The sequence below is a fragment of the Patagioenas fasciata genome, chromosome 13, assembly GCF_037038585.1.
Source record: "Patagioenas fasciata isolate bPatFas1 chromosome 13, bPatFas1.hap1, whole genome shotgun sequence".
In the NCBI taxonomy this organism is placed as follows: domain Eukaryota; kingdom Metazoa; phylum Chordata; class Aves; order Columbiformes; family Columbidae; genus Patagioenas; species Patagioenas fasciata.
The window spans coordinates 14,673,121-14,690,967 of record NC_092532.1 but is presented as its reverse complement, the minus strand read 5'-3'; the positions used below and the strand labels follow the sequence as shown (position 1 = coordinate 14,690,967).

General features: G+C 41.3%; 1 protein-coding gene across 1 annotated transcript in view; it reads right to left on the bottom strand.

Moving 5' to 3' along the window:
• GLG1 (golgi glycoprotein 1) overlaps positions 1–17,847 on the bottom strand; it is a 78,880-nt gene that overhangs the window by 31,288 nt on the left and 29,745 nt on the right. Inside the window, exons 2-4 of the mRNA XM_065848570.2 lie at positions 9,583–9,615; positions 6,914–7,000; positions 4,263–4,478 (exon numbers count right to left, since the gene is read on the bottom strand). Of these exons, the coding sequence (XP_065704642.1) occupies positions 4,263–4,478; positions 6,914–7,000; positions 9,583–9,615 (336 nt within the window). The remainder of the gene's footprint in view (positions 1–4,262; positions 4,479–6,913; positions 7,001–9,582; positions 9,616–17,847) is intronic.

The window sequence follows — 17,847 nt, the reverse complement described above, 5'->3', positions numbered from 1 at the left end:
GCCACAAAGGAGCTTTGATCAATGTAGCCTTCTCAATGCTAATTCCTCCACTTGGAGAATTAAAAATTAAATAAATAAATAAGTAATCAAAGCAGTTCCGCCCCTTACTGTCCACCACATCCACTGTCCTGCAAACCCGAAGATGATTTTGGAATATGACCAGTGACTGCCAATAAACACAGAAAGCCTGTGCTTTGTATGAAAGCCCAGACGAGGCAGAGCGAAGCTCCATTTAGTTTCCTACATCTTTTTGACATGTTTAGAAAGGGAACTGTACTTCCCCCATTCCTCTGTAGAAGGTCTGACTCCTCCAATAAACAAGAACTCTTCTGGAACAGATCTCTCAAGACTTTTGCAAGTTTTTCCTGTGAAGATCACCTTAATTTATGCTGCTCTGCTGTGAAAGGATATTGCCACTAAACTTATATCAGACTACCTGGAGTAAACAACAGGTCATGAAGATTTGCACACACCTCAATCACTCTGCATGGCATTAAGAGATATCCCTTCCACTCACTCTGTCAAGTAGGTTCATCCACTGCTGTTGCAGTAGCATGAGTAAGAGAATAGGATCCAGAAAACACAACCATCACTATTCAAAGCCATGCAACTCCTCCAAATCATTTTGTTCTGACATGCCTCCTCAGGCAGGCAGCCTTTCTTTCCTGTTTTAACTCTGCTACACTTGGAGCACAAGCAGAATCTGGCTGATTGCACAATCCAGAAGTATCAGTTTAAAAGGGCTAAAACTAGTTTTGCCCTTAAAAAAGGCAAAAAACCCAAACCACACACCCTAAACCTCCATATTTTGGTTTTCTCTTTTCTTTGAGTGGGAACTGACCAACCCCACATGCTGACCAGATATCCGCATCGTTGAAGAAATACGATTATATATCAATAGTCCCTTTAGAACTGAACCCAAAAGGGATCTGTGGAATACCAGTTAGTAGTACGTTCCCCACATTACTTAAATTGCTATTGATCCATAACCACGCCAAACACAAACACTGTTCAGCAAATCCTTGAGGTCAGTCAAAGGCAGTAATTACAACTAAGGAGCTGGTAAGTCTAAATGATTGAAAACAACCATTTTCAGAAGGTCCCCCTGAAAAGATTTTATTCTGGCTGAAACTTGACATGCCTAAAGTTCACGACTTTTCTAGCTGCAGACTTGCAGAGAGAAGCTACAAAAGAGAAACGAGTCAAGCGTAGAAAGGAGCAGCAGGTAGCAGGTAAAACACAACCTATCAGCAGGGCACCTTGTGTTGAGCGGCCATGCTGTGGAAAACCAGGCAGCAGATGTGTCGTGAGTTCCAGGTCGGCACTCCAGCTGGCTAACCCGGACGCTGGGGTTACGGGGATGACTCTTACATTAGGCAACTCCCAGTACTTTACCTGATAGTACGCTGCTATAATATAAGTAAAAAAAGACTCTGCTGAATGGTCTCTCTTCCCATTTAGACTTGTTTCCCCTCTGTGTCCAGTACTTCTAAGAAACTAGCGAAAGAGTGAGAATGACTGTACTGGAAGCACTTGGCGGTGGGGGGGGAAAAAAAAATCATCAAGAAAACAGTCTCATATTGTGCCTTCTTTTAGGAATCTGAAAAATACTATTATCTGGTAAAGTACTACAACATATGAGCAGCTGACACACAGCCTTCAATATGGCAAATAATCAACACCCATTCGGACATCACAGCTAAATCCAGCTCCTGGGCACCTGTGAGCCACCCACAAGATCGATAAAATCCTGGACATGACTGGGATGGGAAAGCAGCTCATTCTGATAGACAGTCCAAGAAGAAAAGTTCTGTTGTAACTACCAATTTCCAATTAGTTCCCTATTGCATGAAGACAAAGCAAGCTCAAAATACCAGGAGACTGAATTCACTATAAAGCACAACAGTCAATTGGAAAGGTGACTGAAACTACTATTAAATATTTCTCCATTAACTGGGTGGGGGGGGGGAATCAACTCTACAACAGACATATTTGAAAGCATTAAGTTTTGTAATGACACATCTACAGCCTTTCTGCATTACAGAGCAAAATCAAGTCTCCAGTCAGATCAAGACTTCTAAGTTGTATTTTATTGTTCTTACAGAGCAGAAAACCAGCAAGAAACGTGGGAAAGAAAGCACAGAAAACACCACATCAGAAGCAAACAACCCAGCATGAATAGAATTCAGTTAGGAAGTAGAAAACAAACTAAAACAAAAAAAGGAAGTATAGAAAATGAAAATTGTTAGCTAACAGAGGGGCTTCAAGAAGCACTGTAATTCCAGAATACCTACTGAAGTGCCTTTTACAGTTTAAAAACCCAGTTTATCCTGATTACTATGATGAAACCATCATACTGCAATCTAGTAGCAGGCTGATGTAGATGCAGTCAGTGGTCCAGCAGTGCTTATCTCCATTAAAAAAAAACAAACAAACAAAAAAAAGAGATTAATCTGTTCCCCATCTTCCTCCTCAGGTGTCCAAGTCCTATTTATTAAATTCACAGCTACTTTCACTCATACAAAAGGGTAATGACTGCTTCTCTACAGGCAACTCTCAGAAGCTACAGCATGGAAATAAAACCTGAACTAGCAGCTGATGGGAGTATATTAGATGAGATTTCTCCAAAGCACAAAACGGATAGAACAGAACAAAAGAAATGCTTGCATAGCCATTTATAGCTGTTTCCATAGCAGTATAAAATACTTCAATTGCTTTAAGTGCCAAGGATGACAGTATAACAAAAGACATCATACAATAGGCTGCAACGCTTTCACAAACCAAGGCAAAATACTCTGGGTTGGGTACCAAGAATGTGAGGAATATGCATAAACCACACTAACCCCCCGTAAAAGGTTGGTTAGCAGCTCGCTTTGCTATTACACAGAAACACGATGACCCAAAGTTTGCGTTTGCTTCCCTCTCCCAGACACCTGGTGACCTGAACCCCCTCGGCCCATCTGAACTTCTGCGAGCGACACAGTGGGTTACACAGTCACACGTACAAGCTGCCAGCACTGGGTTCATTTCTACAAGATGAGATTTGGATATGGCTCATGAAATCCATGCTTCTGTTCCCTTCAGGGCTACCACCAGTATTTTAATGAATTTTAATTCAGTGAGGCTACAAGTAATATGCAGACCTGACAACCTGGACTCCCATATTACTCTTCTGATTCTATGTTGACTGTTAGAAGTAATTCTGATTTCATGAGGTCCTTCAGGTCAGGATTAGAAGAGAACCTTTGCTTTATGGAGAAAGCAAGTTACTCAGCTGTTACTAGTCTGTACATGTGGTGTCTGCAAGTTCCTTCCACTCTTGTTCTTGAAAGCAAGTACTTTTTTTGCTTTCCATTGTTCAGCTAAATCTTCTGGAATACACTAACAATTCAGTTTAATACACTACAGATGTGAAGCTGCTTACAGCAGCTAGGAAAACTTTTTTTCAAAATACCAAAAAGTAATTTTTAAAAAAATCTTTTCTCCTCATTAACAGCTGATAGGCTAATTTTCACTTTATCTCTAAACAAAAAAAACGTACAGTAAAAGCAGCCACTCGTTCCTGCAGCACCCACATTAGCTGTGCTGAAGAAGATGGGGAAGCGCATTGAAAATAACCCACATCTAGTCAGCACAAACTGTTCTTTGCATCAACCTCTGCTTAAGTCTCACGTGGCAAAAGAACATTGATTTAGTAAAACCAGTACAGTATTAGTAAGTCTGTACCACCAAAATGTGACACTAGGTACATGAGCCCTTCAACCATTTTCAGGTGGGCAGGGGAAAGGGGAAGCGAACAGATAAAAGCTCTTGGTCCTGTCTATCAACTACAGCTTGAGAAAGCAGAAGGGGTTAATGCAAAGACCACATCACCTTGACCTTCCTGCATCAAACCTGACTGGACTGTGAAATAAGCCTAGCAATAGGTCTGCTTAAATCTATTGTTTGGATTCATTGTATTGAGTCAAGCCTGACAGAGCGTGATCAAAAAGACAACTACCTGTGACGTGACCTGTGGTGTGGGAAGGAAAGACAAATTAAAGTCGTCTCTGAACAGCAGTCCCTCATAGAGGAACGAATGCATATTTATTAAAAAGAACTACACAGAATCAGGACATCACCCTTTTCAGACAGATAAAATATGCCACGTATTTTCTCAGTTGCCAGTAAGGTAATAATATTATTGCAGAGTCTTCACATTAAGTTTCCTTAAGTGAAGGACTTTTACAAGCTTATTGACAATCTACATGTTCTCTGGATACCTTTTCTCCGGGTCGAATGCTGCCACATTTCAGGAGATTGATGTCAGCCTTGCAGTCATCCATGAAGCCACAGATCAACCGATAATCACTGAAGATAATGGCTGTCATTTTAGTGATGTACTGATGGCACTGGTATTCAGTGATGTTGCCTCTATGGTCCACCAAACATGACACCAAGAAGCCTTTACCAACTGGTTCATCTGCACACTCCTTGATCTGTTTAAAAAAAAAATTTAAAAAAAGGAAAAATGAAAAAAGAAAAAAGAATAAAAGTGCAGTGGCTGCAGCTACTGAATTTAACCTTTAAAAAAAAAAATCCTCAAAGTAACTTGCATGTGTAGCTTCAAAATCTGCTGGTAAAGAAACCCTCAAGGCTTTAGTTTGATTTTCAGTAAGTCAGAATAGTTGAAAATATTTCAGAAATGAGAATCGCCTTGTGTGCCAGTATCTGAAGAAAGCAAACACAGCAACCTTGGGGATTATAAACCCTCTTGCTTAATAATCATCTTTCATAATAATCACATTGAACCCTTGCAATCAAGTGGATTTGTAGGAAAAATGCTAGTTTGACAAACCTTTATTTAGAAAGCTGAGTGTATTACAACATCACTAAGTCATACTTGGACCCCATTAGCCACCTGACCTCGTACAATGTAACATTTTGGCTAGAAGTGAGACTGACTCAAAACTCAACATGATATATATTGAACTGTTCATAACTTGCTGGAAGCTGAAAATTACTATAAAGGAAAATCCTCATCAAATTATTTTTATCAGGCTCTTATAGAGACTGACTGTTGATCCTAAACCATTTCACTCCATGGTCCAACAAAAATAAAAATCTTGGCTAACAGAAGCTGAAAGCTGTGCAGGGATTGGAAAAGCAGTGTACATGAACAGAGAGGTCCCCTGTATAAGTCCCAGCCCGCACTGCTCAGGGATGCGGACAGTGAGGTCAAAACCATCACCTTTTGAAGCCCAAGAAGCAGGCAGTTTTGACAGCATCTTTCCGAAGCAAGTGGAAAACTTGGTTGCTTATCAGTGAAGGATGCTCCCCTAGGAATGTTGTGACAGGAGCAGCGCAGTGCCTTGCTCCAAGGACTGCTGAGATTACACAGACTCTCTTTAACCCTGGGAAGCCCATGTTGAAATACCTGCCCAGTTCTGGTGCCCCCTGTTCAGGAGAACACTGAAAACTGCAGCCACAGTAACGCAGAAAGCAGGCCTGACAGCCAGACACTAAAGTTCAGTGGTGACAGTTTTCAAGCAACAGATACGTGAGTTGACTTGAATCACATCAAAGATTCATTCCTGTACAAATATTGAAGGGCTCATCAATCTAACGGGAGATCCATGACAATCAATAATCCCGGAGGGTTCAGGTGCCAAGCAAGGGCAGCACTAAGGGAAGAGGCAGGGAACCATTTCATCAGTTCTCAAACAACAAGTTGGAATCTTCATATAGAAAATTTTTTAAAATGGAGAACCATCTCTAGAAAGATATAATCTAATTCAAACACAAATTACACCAGGGCATCCTGTGACAAACTCACACAGGTCAGACTAGATGAATAAAATAGATCTCTCCTGCCTCAGCTGATGAAGCCGTTACTTTCTATATAATAAAAACATGCAACATTTTAAAGACCATTATTTGAACGCAGATGTAGGCTGCTACAACATTTTGTATTTAATCTATATAGCTATTAGAAAAATATGGCTACTAAGGTCAATGTAATTGTTAGAGATAAAGCATAAAATATATTTTGAAACAAAACCACATTTGATTCATTGCAGAGTGAAAGGGAGAGAGTTGAGCAAGCTTCCTCTGAGAAAGCTGCATCCTAGGTTTGGCTTTATTTCAGCTCAAGTACCACGCGCCAAACCAGCACACAACGGCAACATGTGTTTTTTGGAAGAGCCTGGCTTTGGAAAGAGCCCCAGAGATCTATGGCCTGAGCCAGTGAACTGCGTAAAAGACCAAGCAATCAGATTATTGCCTGGCCGCTTCTGAAATAACCACCATTATCTGGTAGCCAACTATAATTCTAGATGAAAATTCTTGCCAGAACTTATAAAATCACAACAGCTGAGAAAAAAATTGATGTTTAAATATACATTTAGCTGATAAAATTAAAGATGAACTTTTCAGAATGTACCCAGTTGGGACAGTCACCAATTCACCAAAAACTTCTACTAGAAATTACTCTTCTAGTTGAATTTTGTTCTTAATACAAAGCAATACTTAAAATTAGAGCTCAGTCACCAACAAGAAAACACCTGCCTGTTAGTATGAACTAAAGAATACTATTAATAGGCTAATACTGTACGTTAGCAATATATTCTCACTACAAATGTTAGTTTTAAAAAGTGGCTTAGAAATATTTTTTAAAATCAGTGGAAGTTTATGCACCTGCCTCAATATTAAGTATCAGAAGATAAAACATGAGGTTATTGTTATTAATGCATCTTTTTTTTTTCTTTAAATAAAAATCACTCATGAAATGGCAAGATACATATGCCTAGTGATTTGGCATGTAAGACTAGAGCTTCCCCAAACCCCAAATGATTCGCACAGTAATTCACTATCACAAAGAAATGAAAAAACCCCTTAGTGCCATGATAGCAGCCATGCCTTTCTCCTGGCTTACCTCGGCAATAGTGGACTTGCAGACTTCCCTGGCCACGGATTCAAACTTCGGATCTGTAGTCAGGTTCAGTTTGTAGTTCCACAAGAGCTATAGAGAGAGCATTTGTAGAAAGGGAGTTTAATTGTTTGCCATGGAGAATGGCAAATGTTTTGCTTCAGAAAAGAATGAAACATCGTTTATTCCCAATCTGTATTGTCATCTTTCTACAGTGCAACAATCAATGCAAAGCCTCCTAGACAACAACTTTGTCCCTTTGTTTCTGCAGTAATTTTCTCACCTTGAACAAATTCAGAATGTTAACAATCTCTTCATAAGGTCATGAGCCGACTCGAATTGTATCTAATAAAGACAATTTCATAACTGAAAGGATAAAACAATGAAAACTGTAAGTTGTGACCTGCAGCATATCCAGCAACATGTTCAGCCCACTGCACCTTTCTGTGCCATGGCTCATCTGCCAGATGCAAATGATCTAACAGAAACAAAGTCCTCTATTTGAGCAGATTCTATGCTGAAAAACTAATAAAAGCCTAGCAAAAAAGGAAGGGGGACAATGCAGCTGGTCCCTTATTCACTTCCTTCTGCAAGAGGCTATGACCAGACAATTTTTTGGATGCAAGTATATTTCAAACCTATAGGAGGTTCTCTCTCTTGCTAAGCATGATGATACATGAGAGGGTAAGGATGACGGCTCTTCTAGGAGCCAGTGATTAGCTCATGTAGGAGCCTGGATGTGTTGGGTCATCGTGCAAGAATCAATCTTGGGCAAGTCACGCTCTGCAGATATATGCGCATCCCAGATATCCTCCTGAGGCACCATAAAGTAAAAATACAGGGTAAGATTGCGAAAACTTGGCAAATTAATAGCTGAGGTGTTGCCTGAGAAAAGCTCTACTAGCTCATCTGTTTTTCTCTAGAAACTTAAATCACATTTCAACATTTTTCATTAATAAAAGGATTAAACAGTCCTAAAATTTCATTTCAAATACTCTGCCTTTGTGAAAAAAAGAAATCTAATTAGTATCAAGAAGACAAAACAGTTTGGTCAAACTTTATTCTGGAGTTTCAATTGTACACAAAATGCTAAGAAAACATAAACATGCTCATACACAAGGAAAGCAGTTTTACATCATCTCCAAGAGGGTGGAAGCACACAAAAGGAACTAAAAATGGAATCAGTACAGCTGCACTGCCTTCCACACCTCATATCACAGAGGTGTGAAAAGTTTAAAAAGGAGATGATGAGATTGCAGTGTAATTCAGAGAGAGCAAGGAGCTGATATATATTCAGGTTTGATAGATACATGTGAATAAACAGGGAACCTGTCCTAACAAAGAGTATTCTGGACTTCTGCCAGGCAGGATCAGAAGGACAAGAATGAAGTCCAACACTGTAAGAATACCCCAATGCATTTGTGATCTTGAACTCGAATCTCAAAATAGAGATGCTCTCTAAAGGAAAGGAGGATGGTTAAACTTGCAGCTTAAAAATCCGGATTTTAGCACTAGGTAGTATCTTCCCAGATGATCAGCAGCTGTACTACCAAAGATTGCAGAGACAGGCAAAGAACACATCTGGATGTGAGATGCCCCTCTGTAGTCCAGCTTTTGATCACTCCCCTTCAATTTCTGCCTGGGAAAATGAGACTTTGCCCACATGTCCTATTCCTGAATGGTTCCTACAATCCACAGCAGCCCAACATCTGCCTGGTGGCAGAGACACTGTCATTTAATCCAGCAGAGGAAAGGTCTAACTTTGATTTCTAGAATTCTCCATTTCTTTTTCATTCAGGTAATTTCTGTTGGCACATTTAAACAGCACAACAGAGAATTACAGCTGCCATGCAGTCAGGCAGCGCAGTGCTAAAGGTTAATTTATAAACACAGTTGGAAATTACTAGTTGTGCAGCATGGCTGGATTTCATTTCTGGAACAGATCTTCCAATAATAAACGAAAATACAGCTTCTCAAGCATCTGAAACCAAGACCATCATTAAGGCACGCACCTGTCTGTGTGCGTCCAAGGCTAACCAAACAATTCAGGATCTTGATAAGGTGTATTCTAACAGAACGCAAATGAGAGAAGCCAAAAGAAATCTAATACCAACCTTAGCTCTGAATATACATATATTTTTTTAGAGTCTCGGGATCTGAAGAGTCAGCTTGACTGGTTAACAGTTCATTCACTGTTAAACACAGTGCTGAGAGGAAATCTGTTCTAAAACCAGCCAAGTGGTTCAAACTGCCTCTAAACATCACACCCCCACAGCATTTTCCAAGCGACTCTAGGAATTTAGATTTAGCGGCTGTGAAAGTAATACAGAAGGCTTTAACAGCTCAAATTAAGAGTTTAAATTCAGTGCTGCTCACATCTTTCCCAAAAGGAGCATATCATACTGCTCCCAGTAACTCACAGGAACCACCCCCCAACTAAAAAATAGGAAAGACTTCTGCTGTTCTCCTCCAATATACAAGTACAGTTTATACAGCTCTTAGATAATGTTCCAGTCTGAAGTCTCCAGGTAAGACCACAGAGCAGGGGTGTCAAACTCATTTTCACTGGCAGCCACATCAGCCTCACGGTTGCCTTCAAAGGGCCAAATGTAATTTTAGGGCTGTATAAATGTAACTATTCCTACAGAAACTAAATAAAACCAAGCAATACTTACATGATTGCAGTCTGAAGAGATTTCATTATCTGGCTGAAAAGAGAAAAAAAGAATGTCAGTTCACTACTGATGTGATGTATCTAACACACCGAAGAGTATAAACTTATAGAAACTAAAATACTGCCAACACATTTTCACTGTAAGAAACAATTTGATGAAGCAATAGAAAATTTTAAAACCTGCAAAATAAAAGTGATGACATTAAGTACCAAAAAGATCGAAACAACAGGTACTTTACAAACAACGCTGTCTGAATGCTACAGAACACAAATGGCACAAGAGTAACAGCACTTATGCAGACTCTGCAAAAACATAATGAAGGTGCTTGTGTTTGGCTCAATTGCCCAAACTTAGAAGGCAAAAAAATTGAAGATGTGATAGTAAAGTTTTAAAGAAAAATAAGTTTTATGCATACAACTGTCAGACAAAGGTAGGACTCGCTTCCCTCCCACAGATCAAAGTGTTCATACTCCCCATTTGAGAAGCAATGTCTTTTCTTTCAGCTGTGCCAAAGGGGCTGGTCCAAAGCAGCCCTAAGACACCTTCAACCACAAGAAAGTGGTAACATCCAATATTCACACGTCATTTCAAAATATTTGCTATATTCTTTATTTTATAGTAATGCAAGTTCCGCTACATCCTCACAACAATCCAACCAACAAGTCCCAACACACAGCCTGCACCAGACCAGGTAGCGTGTTAAAGCAACACCCAGACTCGCCCAGGAGCCGCTGCTTTGGAAAGAACTGAGCTGCAAACCATCCTGTCCTTCCAGCCACAGCAGCTCTCACAATGGAGAACTCCTCAAAAGAGGTTAATCATACAAATCCCTATCTCTGTACCAAAACAGCACAAACACAGGACAAAAATCACCTGCCCATCATACCCACAGAAAAATCAACCCCAACTCACAAAGTCTCTGCTTCCACTGATATTTAAGATGCCAGACGTGCTCTAAGAGCCACAGACAGTCAGAACCACTCAAAGCTTAAACAAATCATCGACACTAACACGTTAGACCTCAGATATTTGACATAAGAGAACTGGCATTTCATCAGTTTGGGAAGTAAACAATCTACATCGCAATGAGTTCTTCAGTGCAGCGCTGCCTTGGACAGCACGAGCACAACTTCATGGGAGGAAAAAAAAGAGCACTGCAAATGTTTCCAAGTCCTTAATTACAGCCATTATTAACTAAAGCACTTTTATTTTGCATAGCAGGAAGTGGTGGAAATTACCTCGCCACTTAGAACATAAAATACGGTACCTGAAGGACCACAGTAATTAATTGCAGTTTGGTTAGACTGCGGCCATCTAAAACCGTATCCTCCAAAGTCATCATAAATTTGAAAATTAGGATATCAACTTTTTTTTTTGAAGGCTAGCAGCTCATTATCCTCACACTGCAGAACTGATTCTCACAACTGAAAATTACGATGACATGCAAATTACACTATTTTAAAGCAGCCTCTAAAGTCCAATCCTAACATGACTTCCAAGGTGTTTTCTCCTTAATTTTCTGCACCCATCCTAATCATTCAGCAATAGAGTGAGGTTTTATACTAAATTAATTTTAAAAGCTGAGAGTCAGAATGCCCTCCACTGAAGCTGCTGTCTCAGTCTTTTAGTCAAGGATAGTTTCTTTATGAAAATATATAGGCTATCACTGTAATCCTCTAGAGAACAGGACTCACTAACACATCTGCAAGCAGAAGAATTTGTAAGGGCCAGAGAGCACTGTACCAAAACCCTTCCTGGTTGCATCCTCTAACCTAGTAACCTTTGCTTCAGATCCACCAAAGGTTAAAGCTCAGGTTTTCTGGAAAGATGAGCCCAAGAAGATAGCAGACTGGTTCCCACTGACTTGGGATCCTTAAACAAGCTTTTCTTGAAATACACAACATTACAATACTGCACGTTGAAATATCGGTCTTCCCGGTGCTCTGCAGCAAACCTCAGCTCTGAGAAACCAAACCTTACTCTTCTGAGAACAGTCATCGAAGTTAAATGGGACCTTAACTAAGCTTTAGTACAGCAGCCATTCACAGTTCAGTACTTAAATATGGAAAAGTACAAGATCTAGCCAATAATCCTTTAAATGTGGAACAAGATGACCACCTGCTAGCTAGAAGTTGTGATCCTTCTTCCCTCTTACCATTGCAAGTGTAACAGAGGTGGGTTCAATGGCAACGCTGATCTGTTTCCCTGCATCGAAGTGAAGCCAAAAGAGAGAAAGGATCCTTTTTATTTTGTGTCTGATAAAATGAAGGGCTGAGTTTGAGGACAGGGAAAAAAACCTCCCCAGTGCAACCCACACTAGTTCTGCCTTTCTAAGGAGGTGATCTGTGGTCCTTTATCCACTACATGGCCCCCAATAAACCTTCCAAACAAGAGCAGTTTCAGAACAATACGCTTGTGTTGTAAGAGTCTTGAAAAACGGTGAATTTCAAATTATCACTAAGAGAAGTTGAGCAGCAAGAAAAGCTGCACTGTGTCATTCCCACATGGTGAGCTTGAGGAACACGGATGCTCAGAGACCCCTGGGACAGGGGGAAGGAGGAGAGCAGCCCAGACTGGCACCACATGCTAGACTAAGATTTTTATGATAGAAAGCTGACGGCGAGGAGGATGTTCCACCGATTAGAGAGGGAGAAGGACTCCTCTTACATCTCCTAATTGAAGGATTAAAAATAGACTTTACAGAAAGTGCGCGTGCCTCTGGGCTCACAGCAGCTTTTGCTGTTTAGCAGCTTCAGTGAGAATATATTGCCTCCCTTTGCAGTTCTCTAAAAAGCTCTCCAAACTCCTTCGAGCACTAACACTCACATTCCAGAGAACGAACACCACTTCCTACCTCCCAGGAAAAGCAAAGTGTAGAACAAGTACCAGCTATAAGAAAACATGAACAGCAAAAACATTTCCTTCCATTCAATAACATACAACAGGCACAAATCATACCTTGTTAGCATTGTGAACTCTAAAGAGAAATTCAAAGGTTTGTGTGAAGTCACCACCAGACTATGAGGTTGTCAACACCGCTACATTTAAAAGTGCCTTTTCTCATCCACCAGATCTCAACTCGCCAAAACAAGCTGCGACAGCCATCCCTTCCTAAAACTGTGCTTCAGCAGCGACATAAAACTAGGTCAAAACTATACAGCAAACGAGCAACCCACCACCAGTATCCAGGCTCAAGGAGGCATAAGGCGTTGTTGTTTTAGCTTCAGAAATGGACCATCATCGTGCTGGTTCCCAGCAATACTCCTCTAGTCATAACTGTATCAGGAACTGGTGTTGTGTCACTGTCTAGAGAAGAGAACACTGCCTGGGGTGCAATTACTGTCAGCCCCACAGCTTGAGTCAGAGACCCTCTCAGCTGTGTATACAAAACAGACCTGATTTGGTGTCATTTTTTTTAGGATGCGGTGAAATAATTCACACCATTGTATTTTGAAAACCAAGGTAAGAATTCTAATCAACTACTGTGGATGAAACTCAAGGTCTTGGGAGAACTCTCTGCAGGGATTATTTTAATCACCAGCAGCTGCTTGACTCTCCTTTGCTCCCTTGCAAGCATCATGCAAACAGAAGAGTTTGAAGTCAACCACACAAGTGCCTTTATTCCCAGATTTTAATCCCTCCTTACAGCAGAACAGGGGAAGACAGCAGACGTTTCCACTATTCTTCTCAGGTAAGCATAACAGTTCACTTGCTGAAAAGGACTAGGTATATCTCAGATTATAACTACAGATAATCTTCAGGTATTGAAAACAAGACTTTGGATCTGCTCAGACAAAAAATACCAAGAACCAGCATGAAGCAAATGAGCAAAATACAAAGGCAATTGGCTTGTGGATGGGAGGAACCAAGTAGACCTTCTCTCCATAAATTCAGGAACAGATCACAAAAAGATCAGGCAGGACAATTAGGAAAGCATGTTAATTAAAGCAGCTACCTTCTGATGAAAGAGAGGGTACGCAGAAGCCCAGACAGACTGTGAGTGTTCCCCAGTTTAATACACCGTCATATGTGCAATACACTACAAAGGATGGTGCATATGGATACGCAGTACAGGCAGCTCACGGTTCCCAGCCACAGCATTGAGGTTTTCCACTCTGACCTAAACAAACACACTTACTACTACTATCTGTTGAGAAACAGTAGAGCAGGCCTGCTGACCAGAGAGCTAACGAGGCGGCTATTAAGCTGATAAATGGAAAACTGACATCTCAGCTGTGTCCTTCACACAGGTCACAGGAATCCCTTCACACAGAACGCACCCAACCAGGACAGCAAGCTCACAATAAAGCATTTCAACCTGCAGGTTATCAAGCTATCCTGATCCCTTCCCAAGGCAACTACTAGAAATGATTCTGCAGAAGAATCTGTGAAAACGAGAGCAGATACAGTAGTCTACGCAAGAATCAACACAGCTTTTGTAAAAGAAAAACCACACATCACACAGCCACCCATGCTTCAAACCTACTGAAACATCCTGGAGTTCTGTGCCAACAAGCATATGGCTACAGTAATGCGTTTTCACACATCCTGCAATCCTGGAAGAGTCATGTGTGATAAAAAAGTTAAAACCAGTGATAATTTAAGTTCGAAACAGATGAGAAGACTTCATAATTTAATTACACATTCAGTGAGCAATGAAAGTTAAGCTTGTTAAGCTGAGCTTGAAATATTATCTAACACCAGTGAACTGTTGGAACTAAAAACAAACCCAATGCTGTCATGTCAGCAAAAAATCCCTACACTTTCCATTCTTTGAAAAAAGCCAGTTTTATCATGCAAAATTATAAAGATCCTAGCTTCCATATACTTTGTTTATTTTACATAAATAATTTTCCCCCACTTACAAACAGCCAAAGTCTGCAATGCTGAAAATCATTCAACCAAACAATGATTTCCAGATTGGTTAGGCGCTCCTAGTTTGTGTATAACTTAAGTTTGCGCAAATGCCTAACAACCACCTCCAAAACATACACAGAACTTTGCCTGTGAAAGATAATTATCAAGACCCACAGCAGTTTCTTTAGCCACCCCACACACACAAGTAGCAAATCACCTCAGACACCGAATTCTACAACTGTTTTTCACTGGTTTAACTGAATTCTAGATTCCACAAACTTTTCTGTCTAGGCTGACATTTTATATCCTCCATAGGTATGACAGCATGAAGACATATGTTCATTCAGAAAAAAGATCACAAAGCAAGATCAGAAAACCCAGCATAACATGTTGTCTGGTCTGCTGACCCAGCAGCCAGGGAAAAAGGGGCCAAGGATGAACTGAGTCATGTCCACTCGTACTTTGAGGATCCTGTGTTCAGCATCTGTTTCAAACACCAAGAAAGTTCGGCAGATTTTATGCTTTGCTCTGTAGCTTTGATAAGTTGTCAACAGAATTTTAGTAATTGTCACATTTTGCTTGTTTCACATTTACTTGCAGTCTTCAGCAGGCTGTGTGCCTTTCCTCCACAGCAGAGATCCCTCCCTGTGCAAATACCAGAGGTAGTAAAATGACAGAAAACACTCAAATTTTAATTCTGATGCGTCAAAAACAATCATAGATAATGCTGCAATTAAAGGAAACATACTAATTCCAGTCACCTAACAAGCCAAACACCTTTACTGGTTATTTCTTACCAGCAGATGATTCTCTCCCGCTGGCCGATCCTGTGCAAAGCTGCAAGGCAGGTGCTGGGAGGCACCGTGCTGCTCATGCCAGGCTCTGCAAACAGCCTCTCGCACAAGCCATTCTCCTCCCTGCTGCTTCTGTCCCCCTGTGTGGGGGACTCTCAAGCCCTTAGGCCCCCTTAGCAGGGACCTTTCTCATTTCAACGCTGATCCATGCATCACAGCATGTTCTAAGAGTTGGCACGATCAAAGCAAACTCATCCCAGATGTATGTTTGTTCTTCCCTTAGTCCCATCTTCCTCCTCTTGGAGATTTTCCAGCCAGTCCCAATGCGTTGTGGAAGAAGACAGACCCTGAAATTATGTGTTTGCCACAGAAGTTTGGCAGCACTCTTAGCAGATATAATATTTCCCGTAACACTCCTCCACAACAGAGCTCTGCTACTAAGCATAGCACCGACAACAAGCGGCCAATCCAGCCAGAAAGTTTCAGGATTTGCTCCTGGAAAGCTCTCTTACAACACTGGCAAAAAACTTCAGAGACTGAAAGGAACGCAGGGATGCTGGCAGTGTCACAAAAGCAGAGGAAAGGAGAAACAGAGCTGTTAGAGCAGGGTAAAACCACAGAAGGCTGCTTAACCAACCTGATCTCCCACTAACGGTGATGGTGGGGAATTTGCTGCCTTCCTCACCCCTGCTGCTGGCTCCTGCTCGTGGCAGAGGTCAAAACTCTGCCAGGCTAGTACAAATGGGCTTACAAGGAGCCCCACCAGCACCAGTCACATCACTGGGAAGGCACAGTGGCATCTGCATCTGCAGCATCAGCCAGTCCATACGCCTGTTTAAGTTGTGCTGAGATAACCTACCTCTGGAACTACCTTCCCGGATGACTTAAGCCCAAGCAGAAACATCCCAGAATAATTGAAGAGTATTCCAGTATAGAGGTAAAAACCAACAGCACAGGTTTCAGCAATACTGCACAGTGTCTGCTGGGGGATGCAGAGAAGAAATGAGTGAAGAAAGGAATGGACTTCCCAACAAATTCCAGTGCAATGGCTAATGAGAACACTTATTAAATATGTTCACCATCTCTTAGTAAGTAAAATTTAATCACTTATTCTTGATACAGAGACTTTATAGGCTTTGACTACATGTGCCCTACAGTGCTCCAGTTTGAGCTTAACTTGACAGAAAGCTTCCAAAAAGCCATAAGGAGTTCATAAGCAAGATTCAGTTTTACACAAAATACAGGGTTCCTGTACATGGCACAGATAAGTGCCTGTCTCCCAAAAGGAACATGTCCTAAACAAACTTTGCTACTCAGAGAGCAATGTTTTGGAACTACAGAAATCCCTTCTAAATTAACTTTGTACAGAAACTAAGAAAAAAGTTCTTAGCACAAGCTCTGCATCCCAAGGCACAGGGAAAGCGCAGCACCTAAGCGCAGGTTCCAGAGCAAACACTGCTTACTCATCTCCCCACTCCCACAACCTAAAGTTTTATTCTGCAAAGCAACCAAGCTCCAACATCCCTCACTTGCAGGGGCCTTCATGACGCTATGCCTCTCTGTATTAGAGTACTCTTCAGTTATTCTGGGATGTTTCTGCTACCATCACTCGTGTGCTGGAGAGGACGTCTAATCACAACCAGGCTTCCCCACCAAGGGCTCTTGCTTCACTCAGCATAACCAGAACAACACTCTAAACCCTCAACCAGCCAATATTCATATTTTTGTTATTCAGCATGTGGGCTCATGACTCAGATTTTCCAGACTGAAAGTTTAAAGATCCCTCCCCAGGAGCATTTTCCTCCCACTCTTTCAACAAGGTACTTGCCTCACATCAATCAGAGTCTGCTCTCATGAAGGAGCAATGAGCATCCTGTGCCCATCATTCAGGGGCACAAGCAGTTCTGCTTTAATCTTGGTGACTTATATTCATACATTCCACCTCCGAACCAAAATAAGATGAGCATCCAAACAGGTGGGAAGCTGAATCAGCTATTTTTAACTCCTGTCCGCTATTCTACTTAGAGGCAATAAAAAGCAAATACCTCAAAGAAGTCACTCCAGCCTTAACCACAAACCACAAGAACAGCAGTTTTATTTTGAAGTCTTCCTTCCTTCAGGACAGCAATGAGAGCCCTGTTCTTCTCCCACCACCTGCCTGAATTCTTTGAGACAAAATAAGTCTTGAGTTACCTCCAGCACAGTTGTCAGTATTTCAGACCAGAGCAATGGAGGCACAACTACTTTTAATGACACTACTGCCAAGAAGTGCTGGACATTACACATGGATAGACGCCTGCAAAAGCTATTGTGCAATACCCAGCACTAGTCCCTCGCTGTTACAAGAAAAGAACTATTTTAGCTTTCTGTGTGGCTTATGTCCTCCCAAACTCACACACAGTATTCAGCATCTCTTCTGTTACCTTGCAATGCCAAAGGGGGGCAAGATAAACTAAAGAACCCCAGATGCCAGGTTGGTAGTACTATTACCCTGCATGAGATTTCCTGAAAGTACAGTCTCCTGGATGGGCTGCCCAGGGAAGTGGTTGACTTACCATCCCTGGAATTATTTCAAAGACATGTTGACAAGGTGCACAGTGCCATGGTTTAGTGG